The sequence below is a fragment of the Wyeomyia smithii genome, chromosome 3 (assembly GCF_029784165.1).
Source record: "Wyeomyia smithii strain HCP4-BCI-WySm-NY-G18 chromosome 3, ASM2978416v1, whole genome shotgun sequence".
Taxonomy (NCBI): domain Eukaryota; kingdom Metazoa; phylum Arthropoda; class Insecta; order Diptera; family Culicidae; genus Wyeomyia; species Wyeomyia smithii.
This window is the reverse complement of record NC_073696.1, coordinates 248,758,390-248,782,019: the sequence shown is the minus strand read 5'-3', so window position 1 is coordinate 248,782,019 and position 23,630 is coordinate 248,758,390. Positions and strand designations below refer to the sequence as shown.

General features: G+C 37.4%; 2 protein-coding genes across 5 annotated transcripts in view; one reads left to right on the top strand and one right to left on the bottom strand.

Moving 5' to 3' along the window:
• The window catches only part of LOC129729470 (pseudouridine-5'-phosphate glycosidase-like), a 106,704-nt gene that overhangs the window by 27,488 nt on the left and 55,586 nt on the right, over nt 1–23,630 (bottom strand). The window lies entirely within an intron of this gene.
• The window catches only part of LOC129729467 (uncharacterized), a 502,529-nt gene that overhangs the window by 451,836 nt on the left and 27,063 nt on the right, over nt 1–23,630 (top strand). Inside the window, exons 11-13 of one of the 4 annotated variants that reach the window (XM_055688057.1) lie at nt 9,433–9,645; nt 9,924–10,351; nt 11,725–11,834. In XM_055688057.1, the coding sequence (XP_055544032.1) occupies nt 9,433–9,645; nt 9,924–10,351; nt 11,725–11,776 (693 nt within the window). In that variant the 3' untranslated portion in view covers nt 11,777–11,834. Of the gene's footprint in view, nt 1–9,432; nt 9,646–9,908; nt 10,356–11,724; nt 11,835–23,630 lie in introns of those variants that run through there. The other 3 variants (XM_055688056.1, XM_055688058.1, XM_055688059.1) reach the window with 3 other exon arrangements.

Sequence of the window (23,630 nt, the reverse complement as noted above, 5' to 3'; positions counted from 1 at the left end):
TGAACGTCTTCAGCAGATTTTCTGCAGCAGACTTATGCATAAACCTGCCGAAGACGTTCGATACCCTAAATAGAAAATACTTCGATCAGGTTTGGTTTCACATCACTTTTTACCTTCACAATTGTGTGGGCTCAGTTGGAAAGCAATTAGGGTGACAGTAAATTTGAAACTAATGAAACAAATTTAAAAGGTCAAAAAAAATATTTTGAGAAAAGAAACGTCAATTTGAATAAGACTCTCTCTGAATAGGAAGGTGTTTTGTCTTTGATTTTAAGATTTTTCAAATGCTAAAAGAACAGGTTTTTTTTTCTCTGCAACAACTGGATAGATTTGCTTCCATTTGGAGTTTGAATTATGTATTTGCGAATTTGAGATTTCTAAATTTGCATTGCATATTCAGAAATTTAAATGCCGGAAGAATCCACCCTTTGAATTTGGAATTTCTTACTTTTGAAACTTGCTTAAAAAATGTCTAAAATTTGCAGTAACTTCTTTAATTTGTATGGTTTCAGTTCTTCAGAATTTTTTTTTTTTTTTTATTCTCGCTTATTTTCCGTCGGTCTAGTTCCGCCACTGTTGTGGCCAATCACCGACGCCCAGGGAGGCGACTCCACACCCAGGACCCTAACTCACGACCCGTTTATTAACGGACCGGCGCCAACGGCTTTACTTCCTCATGCGATGGAAGGCGTGATCCCAGAGATTTTTCGCCTCAGAAAATCTCCCGGTGTCGGCTAGGATTGAATCTAGACCAGTTGGGTTGGTTGTGAGTGGATCACGCCACCTCACAACCATCGACACCTATGTCAGCGGTGGGATTCGAACCCAGGCGTCGAGCGTGGTTGGCGGAGACGTTACCAACCACACTAGGCCCCCGCTTAGTTCTTCAGAAATTTTAAATCTCCTAATTTTTTGGTTTGGTACCGAGGATTTCAAATATCAGATTTCTAATTCGTGGTTTACGTTAAATTTCATCATGGATTTCAAACTTCAATAGTTGAAGTGAAATTGTGCTGAGTCCACAAATAGCTGAATTCGAATCACAACTTCGAATCTTTAAAGGCACAAAACAAACCCAAGCAAAGCGAGGCCTTGGTGCTACATTCCTTATCGAAACTCGACCTCCAGGTTTATTATACACACCGACTCCGCAGCCAACGCTACGATCCTACTAACACTCTAACAGTCTCTCCGACCCGGGACTCGAACATACGCCGGCTGGCTTCTCGAGCCTGGGCTCGAGACCAGATGGGAGATAATATTTTTTTGTTGCTGTGGTTAAGCAAACATAAAATAGCGTTTTCAAAGGAAACGCATTAAGTATTTCCGAGTCTTGTGCTTTTGAAAATTTGGTTTTAACACCGTTTCCCCTTAAGATTCTAGCAATCTACAAATCGAGTTTATAGATTTTTTAAGAAAGTCTTATCATCAGTGGGTTCGAAAAGTTGGATTGTGCTGTGAAAAACGACACAAAGAAATATTCATTAGCAAAGTACGCACGGTCATGAGAAATTCGATAAGAAAAACAAAATGGAGGCGGCACGACACTAACAATAGTTCAACGCACATTTCTGATCTTCCCCTTCATCTGTAACACACAATAAAAACTTTTTCATTTTGGGTATCACGTATATTGCAGATTAAGGTTTAGTAATTTCGATTTTCAGTTAGATTCTGTTGAAATTTGAATCTGTTAATTACGTTGCTATTGAATGAAATCATAATTCAAGCTACCTGTTATGAAGTTTGTATTTTGAAATTTAAAATTTCAGACCCCGATTTCAGGTTTTGCGATTTTAAGTTTGGAGTTTGATGTTATATTCGAATTCGAAATGACATTTGAAACTTTGAAATGTCTAACATGGGTTACAAAAACTATTTACAAAAAACCAAAAATCTCCAAAAACATTTGAACCTTGTTTTGAAACAAACATAGGTTTGCGATAAAGATTTCATATTAGAGTGGGGCGTCGTTATATGGAAAAAATGAAAACTTGATAGCAGAAAACCAGAACAAAGTTTTTTTTATTACAATTGGGACCCCAAGGAATCTTTAATTTATCGGGAGGCGATTGGTTTTAGCGCATTGCATTTCAAATTTGTATGAAGATTTGTACGGAAAACCCTAAAGGAACCAGAGAAACTTGGTTCTAAAAAACAGATCACTTTGCCCCACCTTATTGCATATAGGCGAACTGCTCCAGTATTCATCTCATTAAGCCGATATTCACGAAGAATGCACGGATTGAAAGCCAAATTTACACGAACTCATTGAACAAATAAACCTAATATGCTTACGTGCTATTATGGAATCGTTTAGCATTGTATATTTAGTAAAATTAGCTAGATTTGTCCTGAATTTTGTGAAACAAGCCATTTTTTACAACGCTTTAATATCCATCTTAAAATAATTATTCATCTCACGACGCCCCCATATTCATCACACTGTTAATCATGAATGAATCACATTATCATGAATGAACGTAGCCGCAACCCGTTGAGGAGGTTACCTAGATATCCGCTGCAGTTGTTTACGTGCAAAATTGGTAACCTAGGTAACCACTACAGTACTGTAGATTTATGTCAATTATGTCGGAATAATTCAACATTTTTAGTATGATTTTTTCGTATTAACAGAAACTGATTTGGCAACTTTTGATTTCTTCAACGCAGCGAAAACAGATGAAAATACATACAGTTAAAATTTAGGAATTGTAGAAACTCATCTCATATATTTCTTCTAATCCAAGCTTTTTTTAGAAAATTTGAGGTGAACATTTCAAACATTAAAGTATTCTTAGTGTAGTGAGTGATTTTGTTTAGTGATTAAAATAAAAAGTGGTCTGCTAGTGATGAAAAAAACTTTGGTTGGCTGCTGAACGAGTCCCGTTGTAGCCGTATAGAACAATGCGCGGATTTAGTTTTCTGATGTGATTATACTCTATAAGGAATCTAAAGAGAACTAATAAGAATCCATTCCATGGAGTAGCAGATAGGTTTAAAAAGAAAGAATGCTTTTTTTCCTGTTTTCAATTGTGTTTTCTTATTGTATGAGATGAATATATGGGCTGAGATGAATAATGGAGCAGTTCCCTACCTACCAGATTACTTAACCGCGAGACGTTGCAAAAAAATTTTTGTGTATAACTTCAGAACTAAGCTTTCGATGACAAAAAAACGAGCGACAAGCTTTCTACAGAATTCCTTCACATGATTGATTCACATATATTTTAAACACATTATTGAACATTTCTTTAGAATTTGGCCTTCTTTAAAAAAATAGCATACACTAAGGTCGCTTTTTACGCGTTTTTTTACGCGGCTTTTTTTACGCGGATTCCGGAATTTACGCGGTTTTTTACGCGGATTCCGGAATTAACGCGTTTTTTTTACGCGGATTCCTGAATTCACGCGGTATTTTTTTTTGCGCGGATATCAGTTTTTCTTCACTCGGAATGCAGAATTAACACTGGTTTTACGCGGATTCCGCAATTTACGCCGTTTTTTTACGCGGATTCCGGAATTTACGCGTTTTTACGCGGTTTTTTTTTTTTACGCGGCACGTATCCCCCGCGTAAAAAGCGACCTTAGTGTATTTTCCCGACATTTCTTCGCAATAATAAAGTTATGATACTAGACACCTTGTTTCCCGTGAGAGAAACAACGACGGTCTGATGGCAGTAAAATAAGTAGGTAATCAAAAAAAAGAGTAGCGAAATGATTTTCACATATTGCCTACTATAGGTGACAGAAACAGAGCCAAGAATTAAAAAACTAGAAAAGAACAGGGAGAAAAATCGGGAATCAAAATGGTTTCTCTCCGTTTCAGGTTTAAGAAACATTAATCTAGAAAGATAGCTGATTCCAGGTGGTCGTTATTTTTTGCGCACGAATGGAGATTCAAGTTTTACAAATCCTTGGCAATGGTTTGAAAGAATAACCTTGCAATCACACTTGCGGAACTCGTGCCTCAAAGCGGTCTAAAATTCACTTTTTTGAGCGATGAAAAAAAGCTTAAGATTTCCTATATCCCAATTTTTTTTTGGGACAACCCAAACCTTGAAGTTTTATGCATGTCTAAGACATTTGGTTTCAAAAAAATTAGATTTCGGTAAGTTCGTTACAAGCACTTGAACCTCTTGAAGCACTGCTGCCAAACGAAATTCGAAGGTCGAATTTCTGCACCCCTAATCGATATGTTTACAATGCCGAACCCTAACATTGCCCCTTGGCTGCACCATCGGTGTGTCAAATTCAGTGCTTTCCCCAAAGTTAAAGAGGAATTATTGGTACAAATTCAAGATGTTGAATGTTATGTTACAAATATCAGTTTGGTCATTCTGATTATGAATTTAGGATTCAGGATGTCAGAATCCGAACTTTCAATTCATCATTTCATTTTATTTTCCTTTGAATTAGGCGGCATCCATAAATTACGTAACGCTCATAAAGGGGAGATCGGGGGTTATAAGATCAGCGTTACCTAAGGCGACATCCATAAATTACGTAACGCAAAAAAAAAAACAATTTTTGGCCCACCCCTCCCCCTATATGTAACGAGACGTAACGCCAACACCTACCGCCCCATACGTAACGCTGTGGAAGGATTTGCTTGATAAAAATGCTCGTTTTTGGAGGGTCTCTCGAGAGATTTTTGTTACGTAACGCTCAATTCACCTCCCCCCCTCCCCAGTGTAAAAAATCATAACACTTAAGGTACCCCCCCCCATCCCCCTATGAACGTTGTGTAATTAATGGATTCCACCCAACGAAAAAAAAATCTCTGGAAAGTCGTTTTTGGAGAATCTCTCCAGAGATTCTTCGTTACGTAAAGTTTAACTCACCTACCTCCATCCCCTGTGTAATAAATCGTAACGCTCAAGGGTACCCCCCCTTCCCCTATGAGCGGTACGTAATTTATGGGCCGCCTTATGTAATTTATGATAACATGAAGCTTGGATTTCGAATTTCAAACTTCAGATGTCAAATCTTTATTTTCTGGTTTAGAAATTTCGAGCTTAGAACTCGATGCTATATTCGAAATCAAATGTCTTCTCGAAATTCCTAAAATATTGCATTAGGAATTCGCAAGATTCTGGATAACTCTGATTAGCTAAGAATTCACCCTAGAGCTTAAGCTTTGAGGCATTTCTGAGGTGGCTTGGGGCACCAAAATTTACAGAAACAGTTTCGATTTAAGCTGTAGGGCGAATTTTTTTGTAGCTTTGGCGACTATAGTTAAATACTGACGATAAATTTGAAATTTTAAGTTGATGCTTTCCTTAAGGTTATACTCGGATTTAGGGTACTAAATTCAAATGTTTAATGTTATGTTACAGATTTCTGTTTTGACATTCTGCTTTTGAAATCGATACCACAGATTTTCGGTTCCGGAATCCGGAATTTTAATTGTTAATTTGGTTTTTTACATTTTATGATGAATTTATGAAATTTTCAAACGAATTCATATTTCGAACCGTTTTGTTCAAATATTGAGAAAAATTTGAATTTTTCCATATAGTGCAGCGAATTCATCTATTACTTTCAAGTTTTCATTTTTTGATAGTGCAAAGCAGTTCCACAAAAAAATGTTCCAATTTTATTTTATTTTTTCAAATTAGCATTTCTGATTTGGCTGAAACTTTGCACAGATGTTTTTATAAGCTAAAGATGTCATTTTGTGCTATTAGCAATTTTTAATGAATCACAACTAGTTTTTGAAAAGGGTTTATAATCTATGGACATCTTTTTTGTCACATTGCGATGGACTAGTGATAAAGCAATTGAAAATAGACCATAGGATTTGGGAATCCGGCGCTCCAACCAGTGAAGACCGGAGGAATACGATTCAAAGCCAGAAGTCAACTGACTCTGAACTCGTTCATTGAATCATTTATACTCTGTACCAATGTCTCCTAACTATTATTGATTTGTGAATATAGATATGTATTATATGTATTAGATAATGGAAACAATTCGAGCGACGACCGCAGAAATATGCGTGTTTTACTTTTCATGTTCTGCCGTTCGCTATTGGTAATTTAATGCCTCCTCTGCATTCTCACGCTCTAGCTTGAACCTCACATCGTAGGTTAGGCTGAAAGCGAGAGTGCGGAAGGGTCTAGCTATATTGCAAACAGCTGTGTGTGGCTTTATTTGTTTCTACTTTTTACCCAAGGTTGGGGTCGTACAGTGAGGCACAAAGTATTAATCACCTCGAATGGTATTGATAATTAAAAATATTTTCAGAGCCAGAACGGTCGACGGCAAAGTTGTAGAAAATATTTGTGTCACTCCGAAAAAAATATACACAATGGAAAATAAAATATATTTTTTTTTAACAAGAAGAATTTAGGATTATTCATAGGAAAATAAAACAAGTTGAAAATTTCCAAAAAATAAGCATAATGTCTTCGGCAATGTTATTAAAATAGAAAAATAGATATGTCAAAAAGAAAACATTTTTTTTTAAATCTGTATTTTTTTGTACGAAAACTAGTAAATTGGCTTACTACTGATAAAAATATTTTTAGAGCCAAATCGGTTGGTTTGATCGGTAAAGCGTCTTCGACAAAGTAGAAAATAGGGGAACTGCTCCATCATTCATCTCAGCCCATATATTCATCTCATACAACATGAAAACACAATTGAAAGTAGGAAAAAAAACGCATATTTTCTAACTAAACCAATCTGCCAATCCATGGAATGGATTCTTATTAGTTCACTTAAGATTTCTCATTAAGCAGAATCCTCAAAAACTTACTTAAAAGCTTAAAATTTGATATTATAGTCGGGCACATGCACTCGAAAACTCATTTAATTCAATCACCTACCTCAGAAAACAAATCGCGCATTGTTCTATATGGCTACAACGGGACTCGTTCAGCAGCCAACGAATGTTTTTTTAATTACTAGTGGACCACTTTTTATTTTAATCACTAAACAGAATCACTCACTACACTAAGAATACTTTAATCTTTGAAATGTTCACCTCAAATTTCCAAAAACAAGCTTGAATTAGCAGAAATATATGAGATGAATTTCTAAAGCAAAGCAAAGCCTTGGTGCTACATTCCGTATCGGAACACGACCTTCTGTTTATTATACACAGACTTCGCAGCCAACTGTTAAGTGTACAGGACAATTGCGGGGCTAGCGCTACGATCCTACTGACACTAACAGTCTCTCCCAAGCCGAGACTCGAACCTAAGACGACTGGCTTGTTAAGCCAGCATCGTACCTCGAGACCAGCTGGGAGAGCTGAGATGAATTTCTACAATTCCTAAATTTCAACTGTATGTATTTTCATCTGTTTTCACTGCGTTGAAGAAAATCAAAAGTTGCCAAATCAGTTTCTGTTAACACGAAAAACACATACTGAAAATTTTAAATTATTCCGACATAATTGACATAAATCGACAGCACTGCAGTGGTTACCTAGGTTACCAATTTTGCACGTAAACTACTACAGCGGATATCTAGGTAACCTACTACGACAAGCTGCGGCTAGGTTCATTCATGATAATGCGATTCATTCATGATTGACAGTGTGATAAATATGGGGGCGTCGTGAGATAAATAATTGAGCAGTGATTCAAGTTTTAAGATGGATGTGAAAGCGTTGTTAAAAATGGTTTGTTTTACAAAATTCAGGATAAATCTAGCTAAGTTTACTAAATATACAATGCTAGGCGAATCCATAAGAGCACGTGGTCATATTTTGTTTATATGTTCAATGATTTCGTGAAATTTGGTGTTTAATCCGTGCATTCTTCGTGAACTGTCCTTTCAGAAAAAATATAGGTACACTATAAGAAAATTGAAAAAAAGTTTGGTTTTTCTCTTTTACAAATTTTATTTTTTTATTTCTCCTACCCTTAGAAGAAGAAAAAAAAATTCTCCTACCCTTTTCAAAAATTAATTGTAGTTCTAAAAAAAATTGAGACCACCAAATAACATCTTCAGCCCAGAGGAACATCTATGCCTCTATGTTTCCGCCAGATCAAAAATTGTCGTTGGAATGCTTGTTCGTTTTTTGTGGAATGTGACTAAAGTAAAAACAAAATTATTTGTATTGAAGACATTTTAATTATTGGTTAAGTTATGGCCGTTTTTCCGAATTTTTTTTTCCATGAGAAGGTCGAAATATTCACGGTGAAAATTCAGTAGATCAACTGAATCCATGAAACCCGAAAAATTACGGTTATTTCGAACTCGATAACGATCATTGTTATTAACGTTATGTTACTTACAAGAGCTTTTTTCTCAACAACCCAGTTTCTTAGCCCCGGGGAATTTTTTTTTCGACAAAACATAAATATGTGATAAAATCGAGCGCATTTATTGATACCGTACTTACAAAAGAAATGTGCAAAAAAATGCGCGAGTTACAATTTACAACTCGACAAAATCTTTCAAGTGTAGCTAAAAGTAGTCGAATTGGACCAATTTTTTGATAAGAAAATTTGTTAGTTAAAATAGGACAAACGAAATTTGTTCTCAACATTCTTTATGAAGTTTCGACCGCAGATCACAAGCGTAAGTCTCACCTTAACCCACAAAGTTTCACTTGATCTAGAGAAGGTGCTGCCAATCCCACGTGAAATCCGTCCTGAGTGCTGCAATCCAATCATGTTAAGCTAATTGACTAACCAGTTCTTTTTTTCCGCAATCGGCGCAGCAAAAGCACATAACAAAAAGTGCTCCAGCACTTCATTCGATTGTCCCAGAGCGCCAGCTAGAAATTCAAAAGAAATCAACTTCCATTCGGTTCACCCACTACTTACATCTAGTCAAACCAGCTGCGGGCAAGTGGAATCCTCTTATCATCATTTCATCACTCGAGAGGAGAGCGAACCCGGGCTAAGCCGCACACACAGCCGCGCCGCTTCAAGGTCAAAAACGGATAGAGGCAAAACCTGTCACTTCATTCCACTCTATCGAGTAACATTGCAAACGATAGAAAATTGCTTACTCTGTTGGAATTTTCAATTAATTTGATGCAATTGCATTCGGTCTCAGCTTGCAACGGCAGACATTTGCCGTCGCCGCCGCCTACGGCAGGTCTTGTTTCCGGGTTTAGCGGCCGAGCCAGAATAGAAGAGTAATTTCTGGCCGGAAACCTCCTGAATCGATTGTCCTGGCGAGAAGCGAACACTGCCGAAGCTGCTGGCGGGCTCGGCGAGAACAATGAATTGTTGGTCGGTCAGTTGGCGGATTTTCCGCCTGAGGTGATCGATAGAGGAAAATTTTCAATTTGTGTTTAGTGTTCGCTCCTCGCACAGTCTATCTAGCTATTGTTTATTAAATTGAATTGTCGTCTTTTGTCTTCGATTGCTCTTTGAATTTTATGAACAGCCCGATGGTGTCAGCAATCTATTTCTGCTAATGTCATTTTGAATATGTGCGTAATAGATTTTCCTCATTCGCTAGGGTTGTGCCGACCGGATCGTGTCCTGGCTGCGACACACGGCCGACGTTCTGTTCGTGCTGGGCTACTGCGTGATAGCGTTTCTGAAGTTGTGCTTCCTTGGCATTCTCCGGTACGAGATCAAGGAGATGATTCAGAAGATCAAACTTCTGCAAACCGAAATGGCCGGAGCGATCCTGAACGGGGTGGACTGCGACCAGCAGCAAATACAGCAGGTAAGTGCGTGGATAATGCGTAGGAGTTTTGAATTTATAGCTTGGGAACCTGACAGCTAGAGTATCTTACTAACCTCAAAAAAAAAAAAAACACTTGATCGTATGAACCGAATCAAGCACCGCTTCTAATTCCAAGCGATTTTTCGCACTTTTCTTTGTTTTTACGCCTTGTTGACACGCCCACATAAAAAAACTGCACCCCCGGTAATGCTGCTTGCCGCATTTTCATGCATCCATGCGAACATCCCACCAAAAACTTCTAGTTTACCCTGTTGCAGCAGGTAACGAGTACGTCGATCAACGGCGGAATACACGCCGAACCGAAGGTCGGCAATCGTGATCGGGAGCGGACACGGATAGAGGCCGCCGAAAGTGAACGGGAATCGTTGCTGAATGCCCAACAGCAGCAGCAACAACAACTGCAGCAGGAACCCACGCCAAAGCTGCTCAAGCATCGGCAGCTGTACACCTGCATCAACGAGCAGCACCTGTGCAGTGGGAGTGGGAACGGTGGCGGTGGAACGGGTGGCGGCAGTGGCAATGCAGCCGTAGGCGGTTGCGAGTCCGACACCAACTCCAACTGTGCGCTGCTGGTTGAAGATAACAGTTCATCGTTGCTGTCTTCCACGGCGGGCGCCAACAAGACAATAAACGGTAACAACAACTATGAACTGAACGAGTTCGACAGTAAGGCGCCCACTTACAGGTGAGTGTATTTAAATTTTGTTAAGAAATGTGATTTCTAAGAAAGTTACTAATGAGATTAGTTTAGCTAACAAACATTAACATTGATTACAATTTGCAATTATCATGTTACTTTAACAAGTTATTCTATCGTGTGCCGGATTGTTACAATATTTTATATGATTGTACTGAGTGTGAAGGTTTTTCTGAGCTTTTTTATAACAATAACAGCGCAAATTCGAATAATGTACACATTAGCTTTGCGAACCATTTAGTGTTGATTTACAGCATCACGCGCCTCCATCGAATTTGAAGCGATGGAGTTGCATGGTAGCTTGTAAATAACAGCTAGAGCGATTCTAACTTACGGCTTTGACGATCTTTCTCATGCCGAATCTGTACCAAAACTTGTGTAACAGAGGTATTGGAGAAAAACTATTAAGGTGAACTTTTATTTGTTCTCGAGTAATGAAGTCAAATATTAGGCTGCCAAACAATCGTTAACAACTTGATAAGTTCATGATTCTACGCATGAGGGTAGGCGATTGTCATTCAGAACTAATTATATGATCCTATGCCAGCAATCGCAAAGTGTCCCTCGAATCGTTCAAATATTAAACGAAAGTAGGTGAAGAAAAAAACCTAACCGTCATGTGTTTTCGATCCCACCTCAATAGCATGTTTCAAATCTGTTTAGATTCTATTCGAACAATTACGCTAGACATGAAATAACGATTAATCTCCAACACAAGCACCAACAACACAGTTATTACACAATTATAGTCTAGCCACGAAGGTTAACGAGACGATAACTCAATAACACTTCAATCGATTGTTGACCCGAGCCTAAAAAGAATTGTTATTTTTCTAATACTGCTCCAGAAGTTTCATAATTTTAACATCCGCTTCAATTAACTAAAAAGAAAATTAGTTTCATATTTCATTTCGATGTTTCATGTTCATATATGAACAAAAGCTACTTTAAGTTATTTTGCCATTCAAGGTTCGACCTTCACTGGTGGTTAAATAACGGCCTTCCGAGACAAAAACCAGTCAAAGGTTGCATGTTACTATAGCATCATCAACTGCTCGCGTGACATAAGTTGCCACTCCGAAATTGTCTGTTCGCAACAGGGTGTAACCTGCTAGTTGTTGAAGCAGGGAGACGCGCTGATCGATTTGTGTCGTCTATATCCATCCACCCCCCCCCATCGAGTTGATCGATTTCCAAGAACTGCTGCTTCGGCCGCGAGTATTGATGAGTTTTCCGTGCGGCAAAAAAAACAAGTGCAAGGTCGTGTTCTATTCTAAGCCTCCCCTCATCAGTATTAGACGTAGGTGGGAACGAACGACCGGCTGATAAATTATTCCCTATATTTTTTCTTTTCAATACAGCCTAGTGGAATTGCGAGGAAAGAAAACTTTAGACTGGGTGATTGTGCGATAGATTATCGCGTGGATTATCTCTTGAAAGTGCAGCTATAAGACTCTAAGCCTCTTTGGACAGGAAAAAATCTGAAAGATAGGAGACTATGATAATAGTTTTATGGCAGGATAGTCGAGCGCCCGGGGCAGCATTTAGAGACACAGTGCTCATAGTAAAAAATTAAAAAAAACTGGCAATACATTGAGTTACCTTTAATAAAAAAATACTACAAGATATACAGCCCTACTGGTTGTCGAAATGATGACGTGGGACTTTTGAGTTACAAAGATTACAGAGCAGACAGAATCAATTCGTTTGTTCAGTGACTTGCGTATTTTTATTCTTAACTTTCCCTTAAAAATCTTTTTTCAGAAATGTTTTTAACAACACTCGGTAGAATTTCGTTTACACCTTGAAAAGTTTTTTTTTTTCATTTGCCAACAGTTACATTCACTATATTACGTATATTATTAGTTAAGTTGAAAATTAAAAAAAAAATCATCTAACAATGAATATTGAGAATAGGTTCTTAGGAAATCTTAGTAAATGGACAAAAAAATCACAAGCATTCGCCGGCTCTAACTCTTCTATTATTTTGTATATTTAGGAATTTACTCTTTCGATTCGATGCCGGCAACAATTATTCAATGAACATCGGAGAAAAAATGAAATAAAAATATCTTATAACCGGTCCAAAAAAGTTTAGTTCTTGATGAGTAATTTATGGTTTTTATGGTAACCATCTGCTCCACCTATACTGTACAGCACTGTTGCCTCTACCAGCATGTTTCCTTAAAGACATCAGTTTTTGTTAAGTTCTAACAGCAGGTTAACATATTGTTTAAGAGAGAAGGCTGTTTCAAACTTTTCGAAAAACCTTTACCTTCGAGACATCAAATTAGTCTAACTTCATGGAAGCAAACATCAATTGACCTATTGGGACGGGGAGACTCTGTCAAATTTTGTTGATACTGATACAGAGAATAACAGGGAATGGTTGGTGTCTTTTTATGTCGTCTGTGCTAGGAATGCTCGCATGTAATTGGTTCATTGTACGCGTATTTTATTCATCAAGTGGTTATGCTGATTTTATCATTTGAAATCTGACGGAACATTTGCCAGCTTCATTTCCAATTTTACAGAATGTACCCCAGTATAGAAAACAAAGGCGAAGTCCCACGTCCAGAGTTCGGAAAAAGTGACAGAGCTGTGTGAAGGCGAATAATAAGAGCATTCAGAGAACAATATTTCCAGCTATTTCATTCTATTCTATCCTTCATACAGCATGCTCTGACATAAACTTTTTACCGTGCCGATAGCGGTATGAATCTCTTGTTCGTTCAAATATCAACTACTTTGCGCTTGCTTGACTGAAGTCTCTGTTCAAAATTCTATCAATTCGCTGGATTGATAGTGATTTTCCAATTCCTGGTGCTGAAATAACTATTAGCCATTGGTTCTTGTGAAATGGGTTTATAGTAACACTCATTTAAAGAATCATGCTTTATCCTGTAGAGCACCCAATGCTTTCTGTAGCCTGACGAAACTAAATAGGCGCTATAAGTTTGATATCATCCATTACTTTCTTGAACGAATGGATGGCAAAGCATGACAAAAAGTAACACCAGCCGAATCAGTAAAACGTTAAATTTGGGGTTAGGGTAACTAGATTCGATTCAGTATCACTGCAAAGGGTGAGAGTGAGTGTACAGTTAGCCTCATTTCAGGTGTATTTGATCAAGCATTGAATGTGAGATTTCGGAGCTCTGCCCACGTCAAAATAAATTTGGTATAGAACTAATCGCCAAAGATTAGCTGCCGTTTCTCTACGGATTATACATTTCTGAGTGTTTACAATTAATTTTTAAAACTTTGTTATAATGTTTTTTTAAATGCTTAACATGAGGAAAATATGACTTGGAAATACAATGCATAAACAACACAAAATTTCTATATTTCCTAATCTGAAAAAGAAATCAGTTATTAATAATATTAAGATTAATCAAACTTGGACAAATTATGAAAAACAAGAAAAAAGGTTAAAGGGTATGTGCTGGAGTGCACAAACGTAGGCTTGACGTGGGACTATTGTGGATGTAAAGATTTATTCATAGTCCTATGGCTATATAACACACGACATCGTACAAATACCATACACAACAATCCATGAACAAAAAAAAAACACACACCTGTCATAAACCATAGCATACAAACTAATAGGAAAAATAATTAACTTATTGCCTATAAAAGTATTCTGTCAAAAATAAATTTACCTCGGATGAATGCATTTTTGCACACACATGTTACACATACATACACGTTATACACACACGCTATATACACACACACACACAACTCACAAGCACACGCTCTTCAGGCACACCCACGCTCCTCACATACTCACGCTACTTGCACACACACATACACACATCACTTCCATACACACGCCACTTACATACACACGCCACTTACATACACATGTCACTTACACACATACACGCACACACGACGCTCACATATACACACACGTTACTCACACACACGTCACTCACACACACATTCACACACACATTCACACACACACATTCACACACACACATTCACACACACATTGACACACATTAACACACACACGCGCACTACTCACACACACGCGCTACTCTCACACACACACACACACACACACACACACACACACACACGCTACTTTCACTCACACACACACGCTACTCATACACACACACGGTACTCACACACACACACGGTACTCACACACACGCTACTCACACACACGCTACTCACACACACACACGCTACTTACACACACACACACACGCTACTCACACACATACACACGCTACTCACACGCACACATACACACGCTACTCACACGCACACATACACACGCTACTTACACACACACACACACATACACATGCTACTTACACACACACTCACACAAATACACACGATACTTACACACACACACACACATACACACGCTACTTACACACACACACATACACATACACACGCTACTTACACATACACACGCTACTTACACACACACATACACACGCTACTCACAGACACACACATACACATGCTACTCACACACACATACACACGCTACTCACACACACACACATACACACGCTACTCACACACACACACATACACACGCTACTTACACACACACATACACACGCTACCCACACACACATACACACGCTACTCACACACACACATACACACGCTAACGCTACTCAGACACACACACTTGGTATACGACACACTATACTTACACAAATTACTACGGCAGCATCCAAACGGCTTCCAAGTCTTCCAATGGTCCCTTCCAACGGCTTCCAATGGTCCCCAGTGCCGATCACGTCCAGTTTCGGGCTGTATTCCAACAACGATATCTGAATTAGATTACCACTGCTGGGGTCCAACTCAGATCGAAGGGAAGCCGAACTGTTCGCTTTGACGGTCGACCAGGGAATGATCCTCTCTTAACACGGAATGTCCTTTTATAGCGTCACTCACTGTGGGGAACTTGGGTGATTGGGGGAAGAACCAATCACGTGGAAGCATCTCTGCTTTCTTTCTTCGACGCTTGCGTTGGGTGATGAATGCGATGCCGATTGGCTGGCATTGCTAGCCAATGACTGAATGCGTGAAATCATTTCGTCTATGTTTTTGAAGTCTGCGTTAGGGAAATTTACCAATCGTATGAAAAATGTATGTGGATATTCGACCTTCAAACCTTCCCGCAGTTTTCACGGAGTAATGAGAAAATGGCAACTAAAATTATCATGTTATACAAATCTTGTATGTTTTAGCTTTCCAACGGTATATTAACTATTGAAATCGGAACAGTTGTTTGAGCGCTATTAGCATCTAAAATCTTCCATTCCGCCAACCAAAAACGTTACATGTTCAATCCAGTTTTCCCAGAATGTACCTTTGTATAGTGAAGAAAGACGTAGTCCCACGTCAAAATGTTATAGCAACGTAAAAAAAATTGAGGAAATGTCACTAAATAGGGGTCTTAAATTTTTTTCAAAATTTCTATTTTCAAAAACGCAGTAAAAATAACAAAAAATGGGTAACTGAACAATTGGAAGGATTTTAGATTCACTCGAAGAAATGTAATTTAGAATAGTTCAGGAATCCTTCATTTCACCTTGCCTATTTCTGGTTTACCGCTTCGTGCCCTTGAAACCATTCTTGCAGCATTTTTTCATTTCCGGCAAGAGTTTCTGAACGAGATATCTTTATTGTCGTTTTCACGGATGTTAGGTATGAAATAAAATACTATCAGAGCTGTTTTTCTTTTTGAGATCATATTTATTGCTATTTCAAGGGGTAGTATCTACCAAATGCTCAAAAAACAAGGCTTTTTCCATGAATTTATCTAAAGGACATTTGAGATGTATGATATATAAATAATATAATTTGGATTAAGCAACTTTTGGAGAATAGAAAAAAAAAAGTTTATTGCTGCTTTTTTTACAAAATGGCGGCTGTGCAGCAATTGCCCTAACCGTTTTTTTTTAAGTTGTTTCGCGGCGAGCAGTAGAAGTCGTGCCTTACTCCACCTATCACCAAAACAAAAATTTTCTCATTATCTCAATAAGTGTCGCTAGTGAAGTACACATGATTATATTTTTAGAATTTTTTTTCCGCAAAATGGCAACGATTTGAAAAAAAAGTTCTTTTTCGACAAAAAAAACGACTTTAATTGTTTATAACTTTTGTTTCTGGTAATCAATCGTCCGAACGCGTCCGATCCCACGCAAAACTCAAACTTGTCACTCATATTTAGGTACTTTTGAGGATAACTCACAGCTAAATAGTATAAAAAAAAATCAAACAAAGAACGTACGACTAAACAAATGGAATTTGTGAGTATAAACGTGCTGTAGAGACGCTGTAACGGTCGAAACTTGATGCAGCGACCTCTATACTTCAAATTTGAAACACGATATCGATCATAGGTAACTTCTACTGGTTTACAAAGCCTCGAAATTAAAAACAAAAACAAGCATGGCCAAAATAAACGAAAAATGTTATTTTGGAGCATCAAAGTTGTTCGGTAAAAATTGGTTTAAACGAATTTTGAGTTTAGATCAGTACTTGGGCGATGTAGATTTTGATTCTAGGATAGTTCGAGCATGATTTAAGCCAATAAAAAAAATGACAAAAAATATTTTTGGTAGATATTCTTTTTTTTCCGACTATAGTCCTGATATAAGAGTTTTTTAGTGTTTGTTTCACTTCCGATGATGAATTATTGCCAATTAAAGTCCTAATTTGAAAAAAATTTTATTTTTTCTTTCCACTTCTTTTTTTATTTATGACTGTAGTACTGAGATTCTGTTGTTGTTTCTTTTTTGAATTTATTATTTGGGAATGAACTTCCTTCGCTTTCCTTTTATTTCTTTCCATTTCTTTCCTTTCCTTTCCTTTCCTTTCCTTTCCTTTCCTTTCCTTTCCTTTCCATTCCTTTCCTTTCCTTCCTTTCCTTTCCTTTTCTTTTCTTTTCCTTTCCTTCTTTCCTTTCCTTTCCTTTCCTTTCCTTTCCTTTCCTTTCCTTTCCTTTCCTTTCCTTTCCTTTCCTTTCCTTTCCTTTCCTTTCCTTTCCTTTTCCTTTCCTTTCTTTCCTTTCCTTTCCTTTCCTTTCCTTTCCTTTCCTTTCCTTTCCTTTCCTTTCCTTTCCTTTCCTTTCCTTTCCTTTCCTTTCCTTTCCTTTCCTTTCCTTTCTTTCCTTTCCTTTCCTTTCCTTTCCTTTCCTTTCCTTTCCTTTCCTTTCCTTTTCCTTTCCTTTCCTTTCCTTTCTTTCCTTTCCTTTCCTTTCCTTTCCTTTCCTTTCCTTTCCTTTCCTTTCCTTTCCTTTCTTCCTTTCCTTTCCTTTCCTTTCCTTTCCTTTCCTTTCCTTTCCTTTCCTTTCCTTTCCTTTCCTTTCCTTTCCTTTCCTTTCCTTTCCTTTCCTTCCTTTCCTTTCCTTTCCTCTCTTTGCTCTCTTTTCTTTTCCGTTCCATTTTTTGTTGACTTTCCTTTCCTTTGCCTTCTTTTCTTTCTCTTCGCTTTCCTTTGCTTTCCTTTCCTTTCCTCTCGTTTCCTTTTCTTTCTTTTATCCCTTCCTTTCCTTTTTTTCTTTTCCCTCACTTTCCTGTTTTTTTTTGTTTTATTCCTTTCTTTTTCATTCTTTTTCCTTTTTTTTCTTTCCTTTCCTTCCCTTTCCTCTCTTACTCCTTTTTTTCATTCTTTTTTTTCTTCTACTTTCTTTTCTTTTCTTTTCTTTCCTTTCCTCTTCGTTTCTTTCTTCTCTTCTACACTCTTCTCCAATCCACTCTTCTCCTGTCCTCTCTTCTCCTGTCATCCCTTCTCCTATACTCTCTTCTCTTTTTTTCTCTTCTCTACTCCTCCCTTCTCCTCTGCTCTCTTCTCTTCTCCTCTCCTTTCTTCTTCACTCCTCTCTCATCCTCTCTTCTTTTCTCTGTTCCTCTCTTTTTCTTTTCTCTCCTCTCCTTTCCTTTTCTCTTCTCTCTTTTTCTTTTATCTCCTTTATTTTCCTTTTCTCTCCTCTTCTTTCTATTCCCTCCTCTTCTTTCCTTTTCTCTCCTCTCCTTTTCTTTTTTCTTTTCTCTTTTCCATTTCTCTCCTCTCCTCTCCTTTCTTTTCCTTTTCTCTTCTTTGCTCATCTCTCCTCTTCTCCTCATTCTTTTCCTTCCTGCTCATTTTTTTTTCTAACTTACACATTCCTTTTCTGTCCTATTTGAATAATGTATTCAATTGAATTTTTTTAGTTATGGTTTCAAGGCAGAAAAAGGAAAGTGTAAACTAGAATAACAAGAAGTATTATAGCTTTTACCCTTTCTGTTCCTTTCTTCCTGATCGAGTTAATTTAAAATCATTTTTTATCCTTTCGTTTTTTTACTTTCCGACTATAATTTTTTATTGATTTTTTTTGATTGTTTTTTTTTTTGTAAGGTTTCGAACATACCTAATTGTCAATAATTTTTTTCTAATTCTGGCTATAAAAACATTTTTTGGCGATTTAAGTTGAAATTATTTTATCACCTTTATCCTGCTATAATTGGGAACGTCGAAAAACGTCGCAAAGTAACATCTGCCGTGGAATCTGGGTTATTATGAGTGTCATATGAGTGAAGTGAAAACGGAAAAAGCGACGTTTCGCGTGGAATTATTTCACGACCCTTTGAACGGTGAAATGATTCCACGAAGATAGGGAAGTTTAAAAATCGATTGATTTGTGAACTAGTGATAATATTACAGGGTGGCCACCCAACCGGGAAAACCGGGAGAACCGGGAAAAACCTGGAATTGTTTGGAACCGGGAAAAACCGGGAAAAAACCGGGAATTTCACTGAATATCACAAGCCGGGGTGAGATTGTCAGCTATCTCATGGCAATCACTAAAATTTCTTGAATAAGTTTTCTCGAAAACTTGACCAAGAAAGACTGGTCTTCTGACCCGGAAGAAATGGCTGACAGGTCACGGGCTGGATGGCACAATCTCACCCCGGCTGCCAGTATATTCAACTCATTTCTCACAGTGCTTATATCAGTTTTGTTTTGAACGGCTCGAATTTTGCCTAGAGCACATGGTTCACAAAGATAATCTCGCGGGAACTGTAGTTGAGAGATTTCGCCAAGAATACTCACAACTGTTGAGTACGCATTCGACGAATACATTGCTGACTTCCTACCGACGTAGCGAGAAACGCCTTGATACTTTCTGTAGAGATCTGATAGCTGGTTTAGGCAAGAAACATCCTAACTTGACCGTGTTTATTAAGGAGATTTTGATCCAGCGGTTGGTGTACGATGCAGTACAGGATGCCGGTGGTGAAGACGAAATTGATATCACCAAGTCGTTAATCCATTACGCTCGCATTTCACATGCCGATATGTTGAATTGTTGAAGACAAAGAAGGAGGAGAGTTCAGATCAAGATGAAGAAGCCAGAAGGAAGAATGCCACGGCCCGTGCTCTTGCAGCTAATGTGTTTAAGTGTAATGTGAAGTAATGTGTTTTAAGTGTTGTGAGAATCTGATTGGTCTGATTAATATAAATTTTGTTTTGCAAGAAACTTGTAACACAATTCTTTTATATATTGAATCTTAGGTGGTTGAGGTAAAAACGGTTCCTACAAACTTAATTTGGCCTAAGAGTCCCCGGTAATGAGTATTTTATGCGTTGTTTATAAGTTCTAAAAATTCTACGCCCTTGCGAGCGGCCTTCAGGCAGGTTACCGGAACATTCGCCATGGCGGACGAAAACATGCGTGCAGGCATGTTTTCAAGCTTTTTCTGTGTTTTTTATTAATTCCTGCTCCGTTTTCGCGACAAAATTGTTGGAATAGATCTTGCGCTTCAAGTTTGCCTAGAAATTCTCGATGGGACGCAGCTGGGGGACGTTGGGCGGATTCGCCGACTTCGGTACCACATCAATATTTAGCCGCTCCATCTCCTCCAACGATCGCTCCAAGTAATGGGCCGACGCCAAATTTGGCCAGAACACCGTGTTTTCGCCCTTATGGTATTTCTTGATGAACGACGCAACTTCTGGCAAGCACATAAATTTCCCCGTTCACGGCCAGCCCGGAGCAAAAGAAGAGCAACTTTGACATCCCTTCCACGCTGATTGTCAGTCACAACCGCACCTTCTTGGGGAAATATACTTCACCTCGGTGCTCACTTTCTTCGTAGGGGAGGTGAAATACGAAATGCCCTGCTAATCGTTGTCATCTAGGGTGAGATAGGTCTCGTCGTCCATCACCACTGCCACATCGCGATTTGCCGGGGAAATCGACTTGACCATCTTAAACCGCTGTCGCTGCGTCATTGCCTGAAGCTCCGAGACTAGCACCAGTGGACGGGACTGCCGCTTCCTGACATGTATGCCCATGTTTTCCAGATACTTTTTCACTGTTTTACCGCATGCCCCAACCTCCCGGCCAAGTGCACGCAGCGATTTAGCCACTTTTCTCTCGGTCTTCCTCTTCAGCATCCTTTGAAGCTTCTTGTCGTTCAGGGTCGTTGGTCGTCCGGAACTGGGCTTTCTTTCGATGCTCTAATCGTTGTCCAATTGTGTCAAGATATTGTAGATGCCGAACGGGCATACCCGGCGTCTACAAAGTGCCGCACGATGTCCGTTTTTGACGTGGCTGGGTACCATTTTTTTACCGCAAACATTATCCTCTTGGAAAAGATTATTATTATTATATTTATTTTAAGGACCTTTTAACTATTCGTCATTCGGGTCCGTTCTTGGAAAAGATGACGTCCGTCACATTTTTCGAATTTCTGCAACAATATCTCTGGATTATAATAAGCCTGAACACGCTTAAAAAGTGACCATATTAGAATGTAAATCGATAATGGGATGTAAATCGACCGGCACGCTTTTTTAATCCTTAACTGTATGAAAAAATGCAGAATTCTGAAGTATAAATAACCGGGAAAAATATTTGAACGAACCGGGAAAACCGGGAATTTAATTTCGAGTTTTGAGTGGCCACCCTCTAATATATGTGGGATTTATTTGCCTGTGACAAGCCGAATCTTTTTTTTTTTTTTTTTTTTTTTGAAAAAATAGATTCTCTGGAACCTGCAAGTTTTTGAGCTGCGGTTTCACTTGTCCTATTCTCAATTTCACTTCACTGTCAATTTCACTTCACGAAGTAAATTTTTTTCACCTCACTTGAGGTGGAATCGGGAATATGTCTCAAAATGTGAAGTGAGCGTGAGAGTGAAATACATTTCACCGTGAAGTGACGTAAGCACCATTGTATTAAGAAATTTCTTTTCCATTTTTGGGGAATTTCTGACAATTCAAGACCTAGTTTGGTCCTTTTTTTATCTTTTCTTCTTCTTAAGACGCTGTCAAATATCTTCAAACATAATATTTATATAACTCAAAAACAAATGCTCGCAGAAAGTTAATCACTAAGAGTTTTATGATTTGAAAAAAGTCAACTTTTCAGTAAAAATTTGCCTTCTCCATTCAGGATTTTTATCAAAAATTTTGGAATAATATGGGAATTCTCAAAAAACCTATAATTCGGTGAGAGAACCGTGAAATAAATCGTTTCTTCGGAACCTTCTCATTGAATTCTCAAGATCCAAATGTAGGAGTCTCTTGATTTTATTGTGAAAAATATTTCGGATACCCACCCGATCAAAAAGAAAAAAACAAAAATGTAACAGAAGCTGTTAGTTTGTTATGGGAAAAATCTTTCACGCCGTGTTATCAAATTGATCTCGTAAGGTGTTAAAATAACAGAAATACTAGTATCCAACACATATCAAACTTTGTTACTAACTCACAAAATTGGATAGTATATAGAACAGTATAATAACAACCATTGTTAGAAACAACAAGTTTTAATAGAAACGACAAATTTGTCAGATTTGTTTCAGAAAAACTACATTTCAGGATTTGTTATTATGACTCATTCAGATTCAATTTCGTTATCAAAATCATATGGGAAAATACAAAATCGTAGCAATTATGTTATTTGTATCTCGCGTTGATAGAATTTTGTGTTTTTTTAGTTATACTTTTCTTATCGGGCATACACGCATAAGTTAACATCTTTAAATTTCATCATTTGATGTTACAGAGTATTATGATACATATAATGAAATTATTAGCTTCACATAAATGATAAAGGCTTAACAACACAAACAATTAACACAAGTGGATTGCAATATATTTTTTAATATAGGAAAATTAAGGAAATTTGGTTCTGACTCAGTTGCGGTCCTTTAGACATTTTTTACGCACTACTTTCATTTGTGGATTGTCTGACATACGAAAACTTTTATCTGCAGAGCAACAGTATATAATGCTTGCTAAAAACTAACCCGGATTTGTGTTTCTGAGAAGACGGTGGATCGCTGATTTAATCCTGTAACTTGTTAATTCATTTCTGAAAGTATAAAAATATCTATGTCTAGAAGTAATATGGACCAAACGCTCCTGTAACTGATGGTTAACAACTAAAAATTTTCAGAAAGACTTCGTTTCAGCGAAACTAGATTCATTAATACAGGTTGGACTCGATTATAGAGAGACTCAATTATATATTGACTCGATTATGTATAATTTTAGATTCGATTATATAGAGTAGCAAAAAAAATATTTTTTTTTAATTTCAAATATGACTTATCTAGAGCTCGGTCGTAGGAGAACATGCAGCAAATACGTTTATGCTTGATGGAAAAGGGAAAAAATATAAAAATATAAGAAAAAATCGAAAATCTTGAAATTTTTTAAAAAACTATAATGCATAATAAAAAAATAAAACTACCTAAAAAAAATTATTTCAAAAATACAAAAAAAATCAAAAAAAAAATTCTAAAAATTAAAAAGAATTAAGAAATCAAAAATTTCAAAAAAAATATTTTTTTCAAAATTTGAGAAATTAAATAAAAACGAGTTGACAAATCAATAATATACACTGATTAAATTTTTTCTTTACATTTGACTGCAATTACATCGGAAATAACTAAAAAATATATATGTATTTATTTTTTGTAAGAAATATATTTTCTAACTTTAAGGGGAATGAATGATAAAATTCTTTTTATTCACTCGAAAACAACAAATCATTTATGTAAAATAAATAGTTTTTTTTCTCTGCTTCGATCATATATAAAATTCGATTATATATAGTAAAAAATAGGGGACTATATATAATCGAGTTCGACCTGTTTTTTATATAGTCTTCCTCTGAGTTGAACCTGAAAGAATATTATTCAGTATTTTGCATAATACGTGATTATCCACCCAAGTAACACACGTTGGTATAGAATAGTTGACGTTACCTATTCCATGA